Raw genomic sequence first — 18440 nt, 5'->3', positions numbered from 1 at the left:
AATTGCAAACACTTTGGGAGCATTGATCCATGGCTGCTCTGATTAAATAATTCTTCTGAAGAGCACTTATGAGGCCTGACAGGTGATGGGTCTGGAAGAACCACACTAGATCTTCATCCAAACGAGTGCTGCTGGCCCTTGCCCAGGACGTTGCTCTTTCCTCGCCTGTTCTTTCAGCAGGTACAGTTCCAGCTCTTTAATTTCCTGCAGAATGACTAAAGTTTAAATTAGATTCAGATTGTTTTCACTTTGGCTTAAGGCATCAGCAAGTAAGCGTATAAGCCTGGGAAAGGAGGTCTGCTTCCCAGCCAGCCTTTTCTCCTTGGCTTTGCTTTTTTGCTCACAGACTTGTCTGTGCTCTGGGGAGATGATAACAATTGCTTCTACAAAGGCTTACAAGTGCAATACACCCTGTTAGGGTGGCCACTTTCAAACCTCTCTCAACTGCAGTTCCAAGTCTGTCATTTAACAATAAACCCCAACAAATTCCTTTCACACAATCCGTTTTTGTCTTGTTCCGAATTGCTAAGCTCACAGTTTTCATAATGCCACAGGGTGGTTTTGATCTCGCTTGCTGCTTTCTTTTTTTTTAATGTTAAATATTTTAATAGTGCAAATATTTAAAAACAAAATCAGGACCTTTTCAATTAATCATATCCTTGAGTGCACAAAACTCAATCCTCCCTCTAAAAGTCTTCAAATACAGAAACGCTCATGAAGGGCTGAGAGAAGAATTGACATTTCTGCAAAGTACACATTAGGAGGAGGTTTGTGCTACTCCGTTCCATACTTTTTGAAGTTATTGATTCCCGCAGCATCTAAGTGGCCAGCTGGTCATTAGTATGTTCATCTCATAGTTTTCTTTACACTGTTAAATGAAGTTTTGTAGCTCTAGGAGGTACATGTCACGGTAGGTAAACAACAGCCAGTGGGGTTTTGAGACTTTGATATCTGTAGCCTTCCCTGACACCCAGCTCAGCTTAGCTGTCCTCTTCTTAATCCTGTAGAAGTTTGCTTTGTGCTTTAGCATCTCCCCAGTTCTTCAGTCCAGAAGCAGAGGCGATAATGGCTGAAGCATCAGTAACTACCTCAGGCAAATGCACCAAAGCTTGTTAAAAACTGAGCCTCTCCATGCCTCTGCCAGCTTAAATCCAAAGCAAATTCCTGACCACTGGTTCTGTAAAGGAGGCAGTTCTTCCTCATTTCACACCCAGCTATAGGCCCATTATTTGGTGTGTTTTCACAGCGCCTTTTGCTCACACCACAGCAGACAATTGTCTAAACAGAAGCCAAACCCCTGCTTGTGATGCATCTCTTTCACCTGCAGTGGCATCTACTGTGAGAAGCGTATTTCCAAATGCCTTTGTCAGTGTGATGCATTTGAGCATCCATGAACCAACCGAGACAAGTGTGCTTGCTAAGGTATTGATAGCTATTCACTCCTGTGAAGTTAATGGCACTGCACTTGCGTAAAGCTGCTTCCAGTAAAATCCTATTCAGATCTTAAATCCATTCAAATTTGGTTCTCAAAATACGTTGTACTTCTGTACTAAAATGACTCCCTCACTTGATTGTCTCATTGCCCTGAATGCTGTGTAACTACGCTGGTATTTGTGCATAACTTGATTTTGCAAGGTGCAGTAGTGCAGAGATGGTTCTGATTTCCTTCCAAGGGATCTTTGCAATCCACTGGGGAGCTGTGTTGTCTCATTTGCACTTTCTTAGCACATTTCAGTCAGTTTCCCCAACAATTTGCTGGAAGGATTGCCGTGAGACATCTTCAAATACTTCTAGCCCCATGTGGTCCAGCAGCTCCTCATTTTCTCTTCTAGGGTTCTCTTATGTTTTCTCATTTAAGAATAACTCACCACATGACAACATTTTACATTAATGAAGCCCTGGTGATATCAGATGTGATAACGTTCAGTAGGGAACATAGAAAATAAGCACAGGGTTATACACAGCATAAAATAAAGACCAGCTGATGTGCAAAAAAGTTAATGAGGGGGAAAAACAGTTTCTGCTGGCATATGCTGACTCACGAGTATCTCTCTCTCCATCCTGCTCAAGCATGGGCAAATTGGATTTATCTATCACTTTTCAACGGTCCCCAAGGAAGTGAAGAAAGATGGTGGACTCTGGAAAAAATGAAGTGAATCAATTCAATTGCTTCCCCCTTTTTCTTTGTATGATGGAGTACCAGGTCCTGGCAGAAAGAGTCCTAATAAATTCCTCGGTCCCTCTTGCAGCTTTTAGGCAGTATCCTAAATCACAGCAGGGACTCTGAGAAGGATGTGGGGTCTTTTTTTTCCTGTGGGAAAGCAGATCAGTCATTGTGCTCGCTGGCCTTCTGGAAATGCTCTGTGATAGATGCATATAAGCTGCATAATAAGAGTGCTGATTTTGCATTTCTCTACCATGTTCTGCACTTAGTTTCTTCAGGTGACAGCAGTGATCATTACTGTAAGGGTGGCTAGCCCAAAATTTACCTCCAGAATAGGCATCTACCTGTCCAGCACACACTGGCATTTAGGTCTTGCTAGTCCGAAAAATATTACCTTTTCTCATTAAAACAAGTAAAAAACCCAATAGCCATCTGGGAGCTCATCAGTTGTAGATTTGAAGCAACTTACAGAGATGGAGCAGTGTTAAAAGAACAGACTATGTCAAAAAAGCAGCTTTATCCTATGAACCACTCAAAACCTCATGTATTTTAGAAGAATAGTGCCAGATAATAATAGATACCTGTTTACTATGACACTTTACAAAAATGGTCTACAGCCATTGGGGCTATTTTTCCTAATTCAGCTTAAATCCATCTGTGATTGCACAAGGAACTATAAAAAATTGAAGTCTCTTACATTTGTTTTCATATATAGCCGTATTTTCAACTTATTTTTTGAGAAGCATTCGTGTGCTTACGCTTTACCATAGGCATTCTGTGAAATCATCTTGTGTTCTTACTTTTTTCTCGACATATAATCTTTTATTTTATATTCTTGGCTGTTGCTTTCCTGCTCTGACTGAACATAAATAGCTCTGCCCATATCTTCTCAAATACTGTCAAATTACTAATCCTGCTACCTGAGTTTTGCTCTTCCAAGCTCAGGGCCATTTTCTTCATAGAAACGAGCAGTTGCCCTTAATATCAACAGCTCAAGTTATTTCTAACTGCTGTAATTCAGAACAGTTTTACTGAAGATCAGAATCTAAGTTATCTCTTTGATCAGCTCTAGAAAGTGGAGCAAAACAACCTCCTGGATGTGGGAAGGTTCAGCAGGTTGTCTGTAGGCAACAATTCCGGCAAAACTCAAATGTACACACTATGGTTTGCCTAAAAATGACAGTTCCCTCATTTTAACCCCAATGAATTTTGTTTCTACTCTTAGTTATTCTTCCAGCTTAGTTTGTTTAGTATTTCAAATGCCTAGTAGTACAATATCTGCTAAGCTCTTAGCAGCAAAGACACGTATCTCTGAAAACCTACCATAGATTGTGAGCTGTGGGTCTGCTTTAAACAGCGCTGTAAAATCAAGTGAGTGTTTTTAGAAGAACTCAACCCTCTTGCATGACTGCCCAGTGCTTGACAAGCCACGACTAAAGGTAGAAGACTAGGTGAATACGTGTGTGTGCCAAGTCGAGGACATCTGTACAGAGTAGAGAGGACAGGAAGGGAGGCGAGAGGAGAGATGACGATTCTACCAAGACTTTTCCATCCGGAGCACAGCATGAAAAAGTCCATTCAGACATTTTTATTTCCTCTGGTTTAGTTTCCAGTTGATACAACTCTGTCTCTTTCCCCTTTCAGATGATACGATACAACTTGAATGGGAACATTAGGGTGAGCTTGCAAAGGAATTTTGGGAGGCAAAGAACCATGCAGGAGATAACATCTGAATTTGTACCTGACATGGACAAAATACCACAAGGGGTGTTATTCCCACAATCCTTCCAGCAGACCCCCAGCATCAATACAGTTTGGATGTCTTTAAATAAACCTCGAGGCTTCTTAAACACCTGGCTAAGATGTACTTTCCAGAGCAGAAAAGGGACTAGTGTTAAGTACAATGAAAGCAGATGTACACTTTGCCTACAGCTTTAGAGAGTGAGCTTTGTAGCTCTCAATCTTTGTTTATACAGTTTTAGCTGAGCTTTGTGTTTTAAATGTACCATTTTAAGGAAGCTTCTGATCAAAGCCAATTTCATCTTCCCAATCCCTCAGCTGCTCCTGTAATCATCTCAAAGTCTGAATTGCAGGATCTTGGCATCTGCTGCTGTATTTATAAGGTGAGACAAAACAAGTGCCAGAAGGATCAGGGGTGCTTATCAGCATAGGTGTCAGCCCTGTAGAAGAATAGCCAGTGAATGCTGGAAATGCAGTACAACAAATAGACCCACACAGAAGTTTGTTGTGAAATGTTGGTGACTATAGGAGGGATTTTAAATGAAAGCCGTTAATTTATCGAACCAGGCAGGCATGTTTGGAATGCAGTTCCTTTCCTTACAGTAAACAATCCGTTCCTTTCTAACTTCAAACGATTATTGGCATCATACTTCATGCTTTTATTGTTATAAGAAGTTGCCCAAGGCCCCAGTGAACAAAACAGATTAAAGCATTGTCCCTTCCAGCCAAGAATGGTGAAATATTTGTGCAGGTGGTGATCACCACAATTGCATCACCAAAATATCATGTATAAAACACTTGGTGTCCTCTACAAGTCACGTATACACATGTATGTTTCTGTCCATGTGTGTGTAGTTGCATTTGAAGTGGGGGTTAGCACAGCACTGAATTTATCTCGACATTTACTTTCAAATCAGCTCCTGCAGCAGCAGTTTTTAGAACACACTTTCTATTTTGCATGACTGGGAGCAGACCCATTCCCTGAAGCCTGAAGGCTGCTACGTTGTTGTACTTTAGTTTTAAAACCCATTGTGATAATCCACACACATGGACACAATTACAGCAGGGTGAAATAAGTTGTTGACTTACCTACAAGGGAGAAAATGTAGTGATGCTTGTCAGAGAAAGCATTGTTGAAATTGCTACATTTTCTTTTCACACAAAGAATAATGTAAAACTTAGTACAAAAGATAAGCATTATCTCCTGTCAGCTCCAATGCTATGATACATTTATGTCAAACTTTGTATAATAGTGTTATTGTGGTGTTTTTAAATGTGTGTTTTACCCTATAACTGTCATGTTACTCTTCAGAAATACAAAAATGAGGCTTCTCTCCCTTCTGAATTGTCGAAACTATTCCTGTCCTTTTTTTAGCTGGGGGAATATAACATCACTGTTGGGCAATGTCATGGAGGTTTGTGCTATATCACATTTTAATCAAAACTAAATGGATTTGTCCTCCAGGCTCACAGGACAAATGACTGAACTGATTGTTACAACTAATATGTCTTACAAATACAGCTGGTTTGCTGTGCAAGCCCAGCAGTAAGCAGGGCTAGTTTCCATTAATGCATCCACTCCCTCCTACTGCTCCAAGTCTGTACAGAAACAGCTGAACGTTCACATGCTCCACTTGGGCATTCAGGTTATAGGGAATTTGCTCCTCAATATCTACCTCAGAGACTATTTAGTATTGAACAACAATAATCTGAACCCACAGAACCAATCTCTCCACATGTAATTGGCAGTAATGTAGTACTATTTGTAAGAATTATTATAATAACAGTGTTTATGATAAGTCAACAGATAAATGCTAGATAGATGAGAGAGGTCAAATGACATGAAACGTGTTACACTGTGAATCTGGTTGCATAGCTTGCTTATTGTGAAATGCAGTGCAATACATCACTGTAACTTTTTACTGCACAGTATGGGCTCCTTGCTTGTCACACAGAACCAGAACATTGTGGCAGTAAGTGAAACATTAATGCAGTAATGTACTTCCTCAGTACTAAGTTTGTTTGCAGTTAACTGCAGTAGGAGTTATAAAGCTTGTTTTGTTAGCAACTGAGATTTTACAGTATTGTTTTGCTAGGCTGGAGTAAAGATGGGATCATAAAATCATAGAATAGTTTGGGTTGGAAAGGAACTTAAAGCTCATCCAGCTCCAACCCCCGGCTACAGGCAGGGACACCTTTCACTAGACCAGGTTGCTCCAAGCCCCATCCGTCCTGGCCCCATGAGAAAACTTTCAATATGGATTTAATCTTATGTGTTTACAGGTAAGTTCAGTTTTAATGTTGGGTTCTGGCACTGAGCGCTTTTGAAAGTCCCTCTTTGAAAGAGCAAAATTAAATATTACTGTTAATTTTCACCACCAATGTTATAGATTAGTATCTGTATGGCTTAAAAAGGCCATAATGGAATCACGCCTATAACAACCTGAGCCTTTACAGCATGCTAATGGCTTTCCATTAGGTCAGATTAATGTTTTCTGCTTGGTGGAAATAGGTATTTAGCAACAGTGCTTTCAGTTTGTTAGGAATAAATAACTGTTGGACCAATTGCTTCACGCTTGGGAATAAATCTGTACTTTCAGGGCTCACTATTAAATCATTTCTGCAAGATGATTCGTAACATCTGCTGGTTCAGATCTGAGGATGCTGGCTGAAGCCAGCTGCAAATAGATCTTCCTCCTGCATTCAAATTGCCACGGCTCAGAGAAGTGACAGATTCTGCTACTGCTTGTGGTACCACCGCCACATCAGATATAGGGCACTGTGCACTGCGATCAGGTTGATGAGCTGGATGCTACCTAGCGAACCTGCCTCACCATCCCCGTTCCTAACAGCAGCAGTACTGACCTGCAGGGAAGCTGTGGGCTGTGAATGAATTTCATTGAAGCACATCAGCAGTGAAAGATCTAGGAATTAATATTAAGTAGGGACCTGGTATCAGAAGGCTGCTGAGGCAGAACATGGCAGGTAACGTAGATAATGTAACAATGATAAAATCTTGTGGGTTTCCCTTTTTAAAAAGATATAGGAAATTAAGGCAGATTCTCTTATCTTGGGGAAAATACATACAGAAGTGAAGATGCATACTTGCATATGTTTGCATTTGTGTCTTTTTCACAGCACTGGAGTTTTAAATGGTTGTGGGCAATTGACTAAACAGATCCCAATTGCTAGAGAGGGACTATGGAGATGTTCCTCCCTTGGTGCTTCTCTTCATTCTAGATTTTTTAATGAGTGCTTCAAGTCATATCACTATCCATATTGTTTGCAACTTAGGTATCCTCTCCTTATGGATCTTCACATAGCAAGAGACCCATTATCCTATCTATTCCTTCTACATCCCTGTTCTTCTCATGTAAGAAATGTTACTTGAAAAGTCTATTAATAGCAAAGAGGTACATTTGCAGTGCATTTTTCATGAAGAGGGTTCTTAAAGATGCTTTATAACTTATACTAATGCAAATTATATATGAGCATCTTAGATGTGGGGCTCCTCAGAGCTATGCTTCCTAATTGTTTGATACGTAAGTAATGGGCTCTACCACCAGAAATAAATCATTAAGTGCTCTGGTTCCTGGATACCCAGCTGGAGGCTGGGCCTCACTCTGTCTGTATTAAACTCATGCTCTCTGAATGTCAATCCGCTTTGAAGTGGCTAAAATAATGTCCCAAACAAATTCTCAACTTCAGAGACTTTTGAAGATGTTCAAATAAAATCAATAAGCGAGAATGCAGTTCTGTTGGTAGAGAGCCAAGAGGCAGAATCTTTTTAACCATGCGTGGTAGCATTAAAATGAAATTGAATACAGAAAATGTAAAATAATACTTCCTTTATTTTAAAGTGCAGGAAGAAGTAAGATTGAGGGCATGAAATGCTTGAACAGAAATTTAACTGAAGTTTGCATTAAATTCTGGAAGTCTCATGAAGACATGTATTATTCACTGCAGATTAACAGCACACTTGGTTCCCGTTTTACTCATGAAAAAGCAGTTATTCTTGTGAAGAAGAATGTAGTCCTGAGAGAGAACCTCAGCAGAATACCCACTGTTGAATCGTCCTTAAGCAATATGCTTAAAGAATATCTCAGTTATTCACAAAAATACCTTCCAGCATGCAGAAAACTCCAGTTCTGGGCTTACTGTCAAGTTGGCAAGGTCCACTTCTAAAGGCTGCCCTTAGAGTGAGTGGATGAGGCAGTCTTTGAGGAAGCTACAGCACAGAAGAGGCTGAAAGCTGGTTTTTGCTCCATCAAAAGCAAGAGGAATATAATTAGGGAATGACAGGAGAATGTAGGGGTGCTGTGTCTGAGCAGCCATAGGGTATAACTGAGCTGATGTAGGTTGTGGATTGCAGCACTTGTGTAACAGCAGAGAACTGATGTAAGTAGGAATGTGTGTGGTAAAAGCTGGTTCTCCACACAGCTAGCATTACAGACAAGTGAAAAAATATAATGGCTTCATTATAAATGGCATTGTACAGATCCTGACATGTTTGATTGGCCGGACTGTACAGAGAAATCAATTCAAGTCTGATTTACCGTTAATTAATCTACTTCTGTTCCACCCACAGTGTGCACTCAATCCTGTTTTCTGCTGCAGTTCAAAAGCATGGATTCAAATTACCTCAGGCGATGCAGTTGAAACCAGATGACTGCTTAGTGAAATTCCTTTTAGAGATGTTAGTTTTTCACGGGGAATGCCATTCTGTGTGATGCTGAGGCTGGGAGAGGAGGCGAGGGTGTGCTCCATGCTCCTGCCTGGTATCTGCACTGGCAGGATGGAATTGCTCCGAGCATTTGACTCAACTTAGGTTTCTGTGGTGTCTAGAGGTGTCTGTTTGTCAGTACGCAAATCTGAGCAAGGAAAATAGCCCTACAGGGTACTTTCTTTAGTACTATTTCATTTCCCTGAGATTTGTTGACTGTGAAGCTCAGTATACCTGCAGAGAAGGCACGATGAGGGTGTCTGGAAGGCGCAGGAATGCATGTTCATAGTCCAGCTTCGGCTTCCTAAAGTTGTCGTGTGCTACAATGAATATTTAATAAGTATCAGGTTTGCACAATAAAACTATGATGTTGCTCATTTCTTTCTTGGACAGCTGAATCCTCTTTTTCACCCACTCCATACATAATCAGTAGTCAAAGCTGTGTTTCTGCGTGGCTGTGACTGGAGATACATTTGTGAAATACTCTGAGCATTGGGGTACCCTGTCACAGATGAGGTATTGGCTGAGCAACACCTACTTGTTATGTGCCATATTTTTCTTCTTCTCCTTTGCAAAGCTGATTTTCAAAGGACAAGACAGCTACTTGGCAGAAAAAAAGATTCTGCCTGCTTTTAATTGTGAAAGGCGATAACATAATTGATCCTTACCAGGAGACACTTGTGAAGACAGGTACTGAAAAGAAGATTGTCATGGTCTCAGGTTGCTGTAAGTGCCTAATAATCATATTTTGGCAAAAAATATGCCTGGTGAAAACCGGTTACTGACAGTTCAACAGGGGATGCAGGAACAGCATCTCCCTTCCCATGTAATAGAGTATCTTCATCACTTCTAACATGTATTTGGGTACCCAACTCATGTTGAAATTAGTGCATGATAGAAACATCTTTATGGATCTAAATCTACAAAAGAAGAAATCATTTGTGCCTGTCTAGAATTAGGATATTCCTTTTAAAATTAGTTTTCCTATCCCCTCACTCCTTCAGGCAACATCTCCTGATGGGATATTGTTAGAGGCAAGAGGATGGAATTTGCTCTCCTATTGCTTCTGTTGTGATTTTTCTCTGATAAAAGGCTTTGTGAATAACAGCCAAGGAACAACAGCGGTATAAGATGTTCCTTACTGAAACTGGGCTTAAAAACCCTGTCACTCTTGTCTTAACTTGCAAAGATAGTTTAAAACAAATGAAATATGTTGAGAAAATCAAGAGATAAGCTTTTTTGGTAATGTAAGCCACTTTACAGTTAATATTGTATTGTCTTCCATTAATTGTTGTTTTTTTCTTAAAGATCTGATCTTTCCCTATATCGACTCAGTGGGATTTTCATGTTTTTATCTTTAATAGGAAAACCTGTCAAACTCAGCCTTATAGAAAAATGGGAAAATCTTTCTCCCCACCAAATGCTAAAAACCTGTCCACTTAGAAAAAGCCCTAACATCCTGTTTTCAACTTCAGAACCCCCCCAAAAAAAACTCCTGTGAGAACAAATACTCCCCACAGCCATAAGATATCAGTGGGTCCATTGCAGTCATTGGAGCAGTGAGTTTGACTGGGGAAGACAAGCTGTGGGACTCGATTGTTCTTCAATAAGGTGGAAGGAGGAATATTAGAATGTGCAGTGAATTGGAGAAGACATATTGTGGCTTGCCCTGTGAAGGATGTCTGCCTCTATGGCATAATATCTTGCTCTATATTCCAAGAAGTGTCATTTAAAATGTGGAATGAGTGCAGAGCAGGGATGAAAGAATTGAGCATGTGGATTTTAAGTACTAAACATGATATAGAAACAAGAATATTTTTTCTGACAGAAACTGGTGACTAATTCAGTTTTCTTCTTTAAAACTATTTGCTTTGGATGTTATTGTCTTGGCAGAAATTTCTGGGAAAATTAGATATTCCTCAATAAAAATGTATAAGAAAAATGTTTCACCTAGCTAACAAAATGGAATTGACAACCTTCAGAGGTGGCAAAGTCTCATTTGCAGTAGAACTAGAGCAACACAACAGTTTTCTTCTTCACATATATAAATAAGTATATGTGTTTCCTATGACTGTGATAATAGCCTTCTACTAAGCCAAATGTGGTTATAAATTATCCCTAGCATCTTGTTCAAGTAGTGTGCCTAGGCAAGCTTGTCCCTCCTCCCCATCTGCTTGACTGATATTTTTCTCTGAAATCCTAAAAGGTGAAAACATTTAAGTTAAACAGTCACATAGCTCTAATTGAGAACCTGCGGGTAGCTCTCCGTGTCGCTTCTTTCACCACAAATCGCATCAGCTACCGAGGAAGTACTTGAGGACGACTTATAATGCATAATGACTTACATTTTCTCTTTAACTTTCATCTTTTCCCTAACCTTTTCTTTTTCTTCAGAGCTCTTAATGAGAAGAACTGTACAACCATAAACAGTATTTTCCTAACAGCCTATCTGAAGAAAGGGGTTTCTTTTGCTGCTGCTCTTGACTCAGCCTCGTGCTTTGTTCTTTTTCTAGCTTGCACAGACAAAGAACTGAGGAATCTTGCTTCCCGACTAAAAGACTGGTTTGGTGCTCTCCATGAGGATGCAAATCGTGTCATCAAACCAACGAGCTCCGAGACAGCACAAGGCAGTAAGAAAACACCTTTCCCTTTGAACACTGGGTGTTGGAGGCAGCTTTCCAGCCTGAGAGAGCATTGAGCTGAGCACAGCTGTTAGTGCCACAATGTCAGGTCAAGCAGGTGCCAGTAAGGGAGCAGGTATGCCGGAGACCTGATCCTGTGGATAAATAGCTGCATCCTTTTCTATCTGAGATGCAGTCATTCTGTACTCTTTCTGGCCCAAACTGCTCTAAAAATTGGCAGTTTGAGACAAAGAGACCTTTACAAGTTAATCAGGCAGATAACTGTGTCTGAGGGCCATGGAGGTCACAGCTGTGCTAGTAAATAAACCTGCTCAGGGACTTTTCTTAAGCCCTGAGGTTAACTAGTTCGTGTCTGTACAGTTAAACTCCATCACCCTCCATGCCAATGTGGCTGCATCCAAATCATTTCTTGGGGACAGACAGTGGCATATGCTTACCTCCTCAATTTATGGCCAAGCATTTTCTAACCCAGTGTCAGTGGCATGAGCCAAAAATGTGCCATACAAGCATAGGGAAAATGATGCCAATGTCGGAAAAGATTCACTTTGATTTTATTTTGCAATTTCCTGCTAGCCCTTTATAAAAGAGAAAGAATAATAAAAACATCCACATCACAGCCACGGAGGTGGAATAGTTAACCAGTGTGGAAAGGTAGAATCTATTGTGTCCCAGGTATTTAATAAGACCATCTTTGCTTCCTTTGATGTTTTGAGTTTGGTTGGTTGTTGGGGGTTTTTTAAGAAGGAAGAAAATGAACATTTTAGAGGACATTTACTCTCTGTGGGTTAAGCCAACATGACTCATTTTGATGTCGTTTACCCACCAGGGAGGGAAAGATTCAGAAAGATTCAGCTAACAGCATCAAAAGAGGTCATGTTCATCAGAGAGCAGATGAGACTTTGTTTTCTGTGAGGATTCATTAATCCTCTTGAATAGTATGTCCCAAAATACGTGGTCTCTTGATCTGCAAAGTAAGATGCACAAGTTCTGTCTAGGTGTGTGACTCCCCTTCACCTCTCTGCCCTGATTCTCTGGTACAAGCTGACTAAAGCCAGGGTCCAAAACCACAGAATTTAAAGGATTCAGCCAACTGCTCCCTTTTACAGCTTTTTTGACCCCACTGCCTGGTTTCCCTGTAGCCTGAGCCTGGAGAGGCTAAAGGTGCGGTAGGGCAGGCTCAGCACAACAGGATGGGCATTTGCTCTTGATCCATGTCTAGACAGCCACTCTGCTTTTGTGCTACTTCTAAGATTACCTCTTCCTAAAGAGACAGAATATACCACAGGCTATATTGCTCAAAACTGTAGTCAATCCTCATTAATGCCAAGTAATGGTATCTTAAAACTGTGTGGTGAAACAAGCCATGTTCTGTGCAAATGGATCTTTTTCACATGTCCCTTATTTATTTTCCATAGTATTTACAACAAAGCCAGTATCTATAAAACCATATGTCCTACTTATTCCTTAAATGCTGCTTCGAAAAGGGATATTATTGTGCAGAGGAAGCCAAACCGTAGTGCAAAAATTCAACTGGATGTACAGCTAAACACAGCTTCAAGACGTGAATTCAGACCTCATGGCAGGAAACAGCAGAGACTTAAAACTTTGTCATTCAGGCCCAGAACCACATGAAATCTCATTTTATCAGGTTGTCAAAAGAATGTGTTTTTCATGCAGATGACCTGTGAGGAGCTCCTGAGGACCTTACCAAAGGCCAAAGACCAAATTCAGTTCCTAGAGGTGTTGGGTCTGAGCTTTTTTTGCTGAAGCAATTTCAGTGAGAAAAACATTCCTGGTAATTCCACAGTGTTTGCTCTGATTCACAGAGGAAGTGTTATCTCTTTTTAGTTTAGTTTGATTCCTGGCAGCTTTTATATGAAAGGCTGCCTTGATGCTCTTAAACACTTGATCTTGACAATGTTCATTTTTAGACTGTTGACTTAGTTTGGCACATTTTCTTAGGTGTCAGTTAAAAAGAATGAAACTTTGTGAGTGAAGATGGTTAAATCAGTTTTGAATGCCACAAAACTTGGGCATGGTTTTCTTTTGAAGAGTTTGCAACAGTATGCATGAATTACTCTGCATGCGCCAAATTCTGCAGCTCCGGTTCTCTCTGGTAGCACTGAAAATACAGGGTAAGGACAGCAGTGTTTGGCTTCTTCTAGCTTTATACATTTCTAACAATGAAAGACATCTTAAACAGGGCTCAGAATTCAAAGTAAAGTTCACAAAGCCAAGCTGAAAAAAGGAATTTATGTGAATCCTGGCAAAAAGGACACACACAGCTCTGGAAATAAGCTCTGATGTACACACTGCCCTTTTTTATTGCTCTGCGTGTGTTGCTCTTCTCACCAGGGCTGATCACTTCATTAAACTGAACTTGGTTTGGTTATGCCTGTAGAGTCTTAAAAGGCAAGCACATCCTCAAAATAATCCATTTTGGATATGCCCCTGTGGCAGTAAAAGGAACAGATGGTGGGATGCGATGACTATGATGCCTTGGACACATCAGCTGTCTAGAGAAGGTGTTCCAGCAGAGATTTCTTTATGCTACATTAAATTTTCAAGATGTTACTGTGAGTGTAAATAAGCTTTTTGAGTTTATTAAGTTCGCCCCCAGGTGAATTGAAAAGTGCACTCTTTTCTTCTTTTTTACTCTCCTGAAAGGGAAAGGATAAGGACAAGCCATTGTGCTTGAAATCTCAAACCTTCCTTCAATGAGCTATCTCCCAGATCCCAGCAAAGCGCCACAGGCCAGGAACTTTGTTTTCTGCAGGCTTCGTACAACTGAAATCTCCTCAGTAAATAATAGAAGCATCTCAGGGACGTGCTTTGACATAAGGAAATAATAAAACTAATTAGGGAGTAAGATCAGATTCAAATTGCTCCTGAGCCTGTTGGTAATTCCTAACATTCCCTTATTTTATCTAGATAGTCTCTTTGGTTGGAGTGGGAGTTGTTTTTCTTTTACTGGAGATCTGTGCAATATAAAGGATTTTTTTTCTGGGGAACATTTCTTCCCCTCCTTCTTTTATTTTAAGCGATGGGGGAAATCAGGTTAATTATTCCCCTGTTAATTTAATTGTAATACACTTCAATGAAAGAAAGCTGGCTCATCTAAGTCAGCTCTTGAAGGGGGAAAATAATTTTGTGTGCTGGAAGATGTGTTTATTTTTAATTAGGATTTCCACTTAAAGACTCTTTTTAATTTAATTCCATTTTAATTTAGAGGAGGTGAAGCATTTTATGTGTTAATCGCATATGAGACTTTTACATGTAGGTCACCGGCTTGATTTCCTTCCAGATCTGCTGTGGATGGAAGTTGTTAGGAGGCTGAACAGCTGTCAGGATGAGGAGCATGATGGTGTCAGTCCAGGTCCTTGTAAGCAGGTGTCCAAACAAGAGCAACCACCACCACAACTTACACTGGCATCTGTTTTGGCATCCTCTGCCAAGCAGCCAAGAGCAGGGGGGATGTGGAGCCTGCAGCACTCTCCTGCTGCTCCCCGTAGGTGCTGCAGCACTGAGCTGATGCACAGAAAGATGCAGAAAAGTTCTCACTGAGGTTACTGTTATTCCAGGTCTGTTTTGCCAGGAGTCCAGACTATAGCACATAATTCATTACACTACAGTATGTGGTTTATTTCATCCAGCATATTGCATCATGTTTATAGGCAAGTATATCAAAAGCCTCTACATAGGTGTTAATTCATTCAAAACTAATTGGCCTTGCCGAGTTGATGGGAGCACAGTGACCTCCTGGGGGAGGTGAGCTCCAAGAACCACATTCTATCAGCTGCCCTGGTTACACAGTAAGTCAAAGCCTGTGTTGCACACTCAGGGCACACTTTGCTTTCATTGCTGTTGCTGGGTGCCGAGAGCATTCAGGATTGCTGCTCTTCCACTGCAGATGCAGTCTTGCAAAAGGCGATTTACAGGCAGTAGCTTTTACCAGGAGACAATATGAAGTCAAGATAGATACTGCTATTCACCTTTAGCCACATATTAAGGGACAACTAAAGAATTAACCTTTTCACTGATACAGCCATCTAGCTAAGTGCTTTCCATAACACCTACCACTGTACTATTTAAAGACTTCCAGACCACACTAATAACTCAGCCTCTTAATAAACCTAATCTGGAACTTTGGTCACACCAATGAAAGCTTCCTTGTTTATAAGAAATTACAAGCAAAAGCTCTTCAACTAATGTAAATAACTGTCTTTATAAGTGACCTTTCATGGTCGTCTCTTGCATTCAAGCCCTGATGGTGTGTCACAGAGCAGCTTCGTAGTCCCATCGGTCACTGATCAGGCAGATCAGTGCAGAGGGCGTGCTGGTGATGTATCCTGAATGCATGTTGTACACACAGGTAAAGACTTCTCAGCAGGGAGGAAAACAGGACTCGGAAACAATCCACAGACACTGTCAGGGGCAAGTTCATTCGAGGATCTCCTCCTCCCTGTGCTGATACTTGCCAGTTAGGAGGTGACCTTTGAAGACAGGGCTGAACAACCCATACTGTACTCAACTTGAACAGCACACCTTGTAGTCATTCACCTTAGAAGCAGCAAATGCCAGGACAGGGCGTAAAGACCATCACTGGAGAGGGGATCTGTGCAGGAAAAGAGCAGCCAGTGGAGCACAGCTGGTTTTCCCCTGGAAGCTGTTAAACTGGGATAGCTGAAGCATGTACCGATCCCAGCTCCACCGTGCAATTGAATGATCCACGCCTGCCTGTTTGATTACTGCTTATAACCTGCCCCATGGTGGGGAATCAGACAGAGCATATATTAGCACAAGGCAGGACTGCATGCCCTGCTCCTTGGTGCTTTGTAAAGGCAAAGTAAAGGATGACATCTTTCACTCAACAAAAGATTGCACAGTGACCAAATCCTGCTTGCGTTCTTCAGATGAATAAAATAATTGAAGTCAATAGTCCTATTTGCTTCAGCAAGACAAGCAGGCTTCCTCCTTGCGTCTATTCACATGGCCTTTTTCTTTTTCACTGTGCTCAAACTCGATTAGATAACATTAGAGGAGATAAGAGCACAAAAATGTGATGAAATGTTCAGCATGAATTCTCTCTTTCCTGCCCCAGCTGCCTCTAGCTGCAAGGAAACGGTGTTACCTTCTTCCTTTCTTAGAGCAACATGTATTATGAATGACATAAACCTTCCCATTAGTTAACTCTTCTGATTGTTCCTCCGTGTCACTGACAACCTTCAGCTGCATACAAAAAACACTGCTTCCAGCATAAAGCACTGCCCTCCTTTGGGTTAATACTTAAAATAGCAGGTAGGCTGCAGAGCTTGGGCAAACTGTCAGCATGATTCCAGCAGCATCTTATGTTTCACTTTAACAAAGCAACATCCTGAAATGGGACTTGACACGTACAGCAAATAAGGCCAAGCTTGACCTCTTTCAATGAAAGATGCAGCAAAAGGAAAAAGCCCATCAGACTTCTCCACGTGGCCCATAGCAGAATGCGCAGTGCACAGGCAGCTGGAACAGAGTGAGTGCAGGGGGCCCAGGGTGCATGGTTCAGGTACCTCTGTCCCTCTTAATCCCCAGGCAGTGTATGCATGTTTCCATGTCCTTGGTGAAACCATTATCCTTATTTATCAGCTCTGCATTACAAATATACTTTCTTGCATCATAGATAACCTGCAAACTAGTCCATGTTTGTACCAAGCATTTTAAAATACAGTGGCAGTATGGATTTATAATGTTCATGAAAGAAGGCAATGCCACTGGTTTTGTGGAGACTGCAGAATACTGGCACACGTACCTCATATACATTGTAGGTATCTGTATGCATAACTTTATCTTTCTTTGATAACTGCTGCTGGTGCAGTCTTTTAAGGATCTGGGCTATTGAAATTAATGATGATGATGGTTTCCAAAGCACTGGAAGAGCAGAATCCTGTAATGCTGTACAATTCTGGAGACTGTCAGAAGGGGTAGTGCTGGTATGGCATACAAGAGCATGAGCAGCTGAAGTGGTGCCATTCTCCAGAGTGGTGCAAGCAAAAGAGATGCTTCACTCCTTCTCTTCCCCACATAGCTCATAACCCAGACCAAAGCATTTTGTTGTCCACCACGGGATGCAAGGCTTTGAAGAGTGACAAGCTGGGATCAGAGGTGGAAGGTGAGAGCACAGCAAGAAAGAATTTTGTCCGGGAACTAGAACTAGGTCTGGGAAGCAGGATTTAAACCACAATGAGCCTGTAGTCTAGCTTGAAACTATAGGGGATGAAGCCTTTTCTCATCACATTTCAGCTTCTTGGAACAAGGCCAACTTGGAATGAGGACTGGAAGAAAAATGAGACGTTTTAAGTAGAAATAACTTTGAATTACAGTGATGGGTTGTGGAGCTCAGGCCTCCCACCCCGCTGCTCCTGAAACGTGTGTGAGCGGTGCTCTGGGCTGTGGCTGTGCTTGGGTTTTAAATTCAATGCAATCAGTTCAGTCTTAGGCTTTTGTTCTGCTTCGGGCAAGTCAGGTCAATGTTCAGAGTGCAGCCAAAAATGTATGATAGAGGCTTCAGCTTTGCAATGATTCTTGTGCAGTGAGCATGCTGGGGTTCAGCCAGGGATGTGTGCCTGTCTTCTTACAGGATTTGACACCAGCATACTACCAATCTGCAAGGATTCCTTAGGCTGGATGTTCAACAAACTTGACATGAACTATGACCTGCTGCTGGATCCCTCGGAGATCAGTGCCATTTATCTGGATAAGTACGAGCCATGTGTCAAGCCTCTCTTCAACTCCTGTGACTCCTTCAAGGATGGAAAGCTTTCGAACAACGAGTGGTGCTACTGCTTCCAGAAGCCAGGCGGTGAGTTGTGCGATTGGCAGGGCAAAGAGAAGTTGTTTGGGTCGGCCTGTGTTTCAGGTTGGATTGACCTGCTGGTAGGGATAGTTTGGTAATTAGCAATCAAGTGCATTGAACAGCTCTTTTCTCCAGCACTGGTGTGAAAGGGCAGTGTGTAACAGTGTTTAATGTCACAGATGAGCGATATTAATATCCCTTGATCATTCAGTCAAAGAAGCAGTAAGCACCAGTGCCCACAGTCTAGTAACAAGCCCTGTTGCTGATAAAAACCTCAAGAACTTACTTTTTTATGCAGGCATCATTAGCAAATCATAAATTAAAGAGCTGACATTA

The 18440-nt window shown here is 41.3% G+C and overlaps 1 protein-coding gene across 1 annotated transcript in view; it reads left to right on the top strand.

Annotated features, from left to right (window-relative positions):
* Positions 1–18440, top strand: part of SPOCK1 (SPARC (osteonectin), cwcv and kazal like domains proteoglycan 1) — a 287668-nt gene that overhangs the window by 258258 nt on the left and 10970 nt on the right. Inside the window, exons 7-8 of the mRNA XM_061457033.1 lie at positions 11141–11257; positions 17889–18110. Coding sequence (XP_061313017.1) covers positions 11141–11257; positions 17889–18110 — 339 coding nt within the window. The remainder of the gene's footprint in view (positions 1–11140; positions 11258–17888; positions 18111–18440) is intronic.

The sequence above is a fragment of the Pezoporus flaviventris genome, unplaced genomic scaffold (genome assembly GCF_033815535.1).
Source record: "Pezoporus flaviventris isolate CSIRO_AGI_PZ_B2104156 unplaced genomic scaffold, CSIRO_AGI_Pfla_v1 ptg000023l, whole genome shotgun sequence".
Taxonomy (NCBI): Eukaryota; Metazoa; Chordata; class Aves; order Psittaciformes; family Psittacidae; genus Pezoporus; species Pezoporus flaviventris.
The sequence above is the reverse complement of the archived record's forward strand: the minus strand, read 5'-3'. Positions and strand labels throughout refer to the sequence as shown.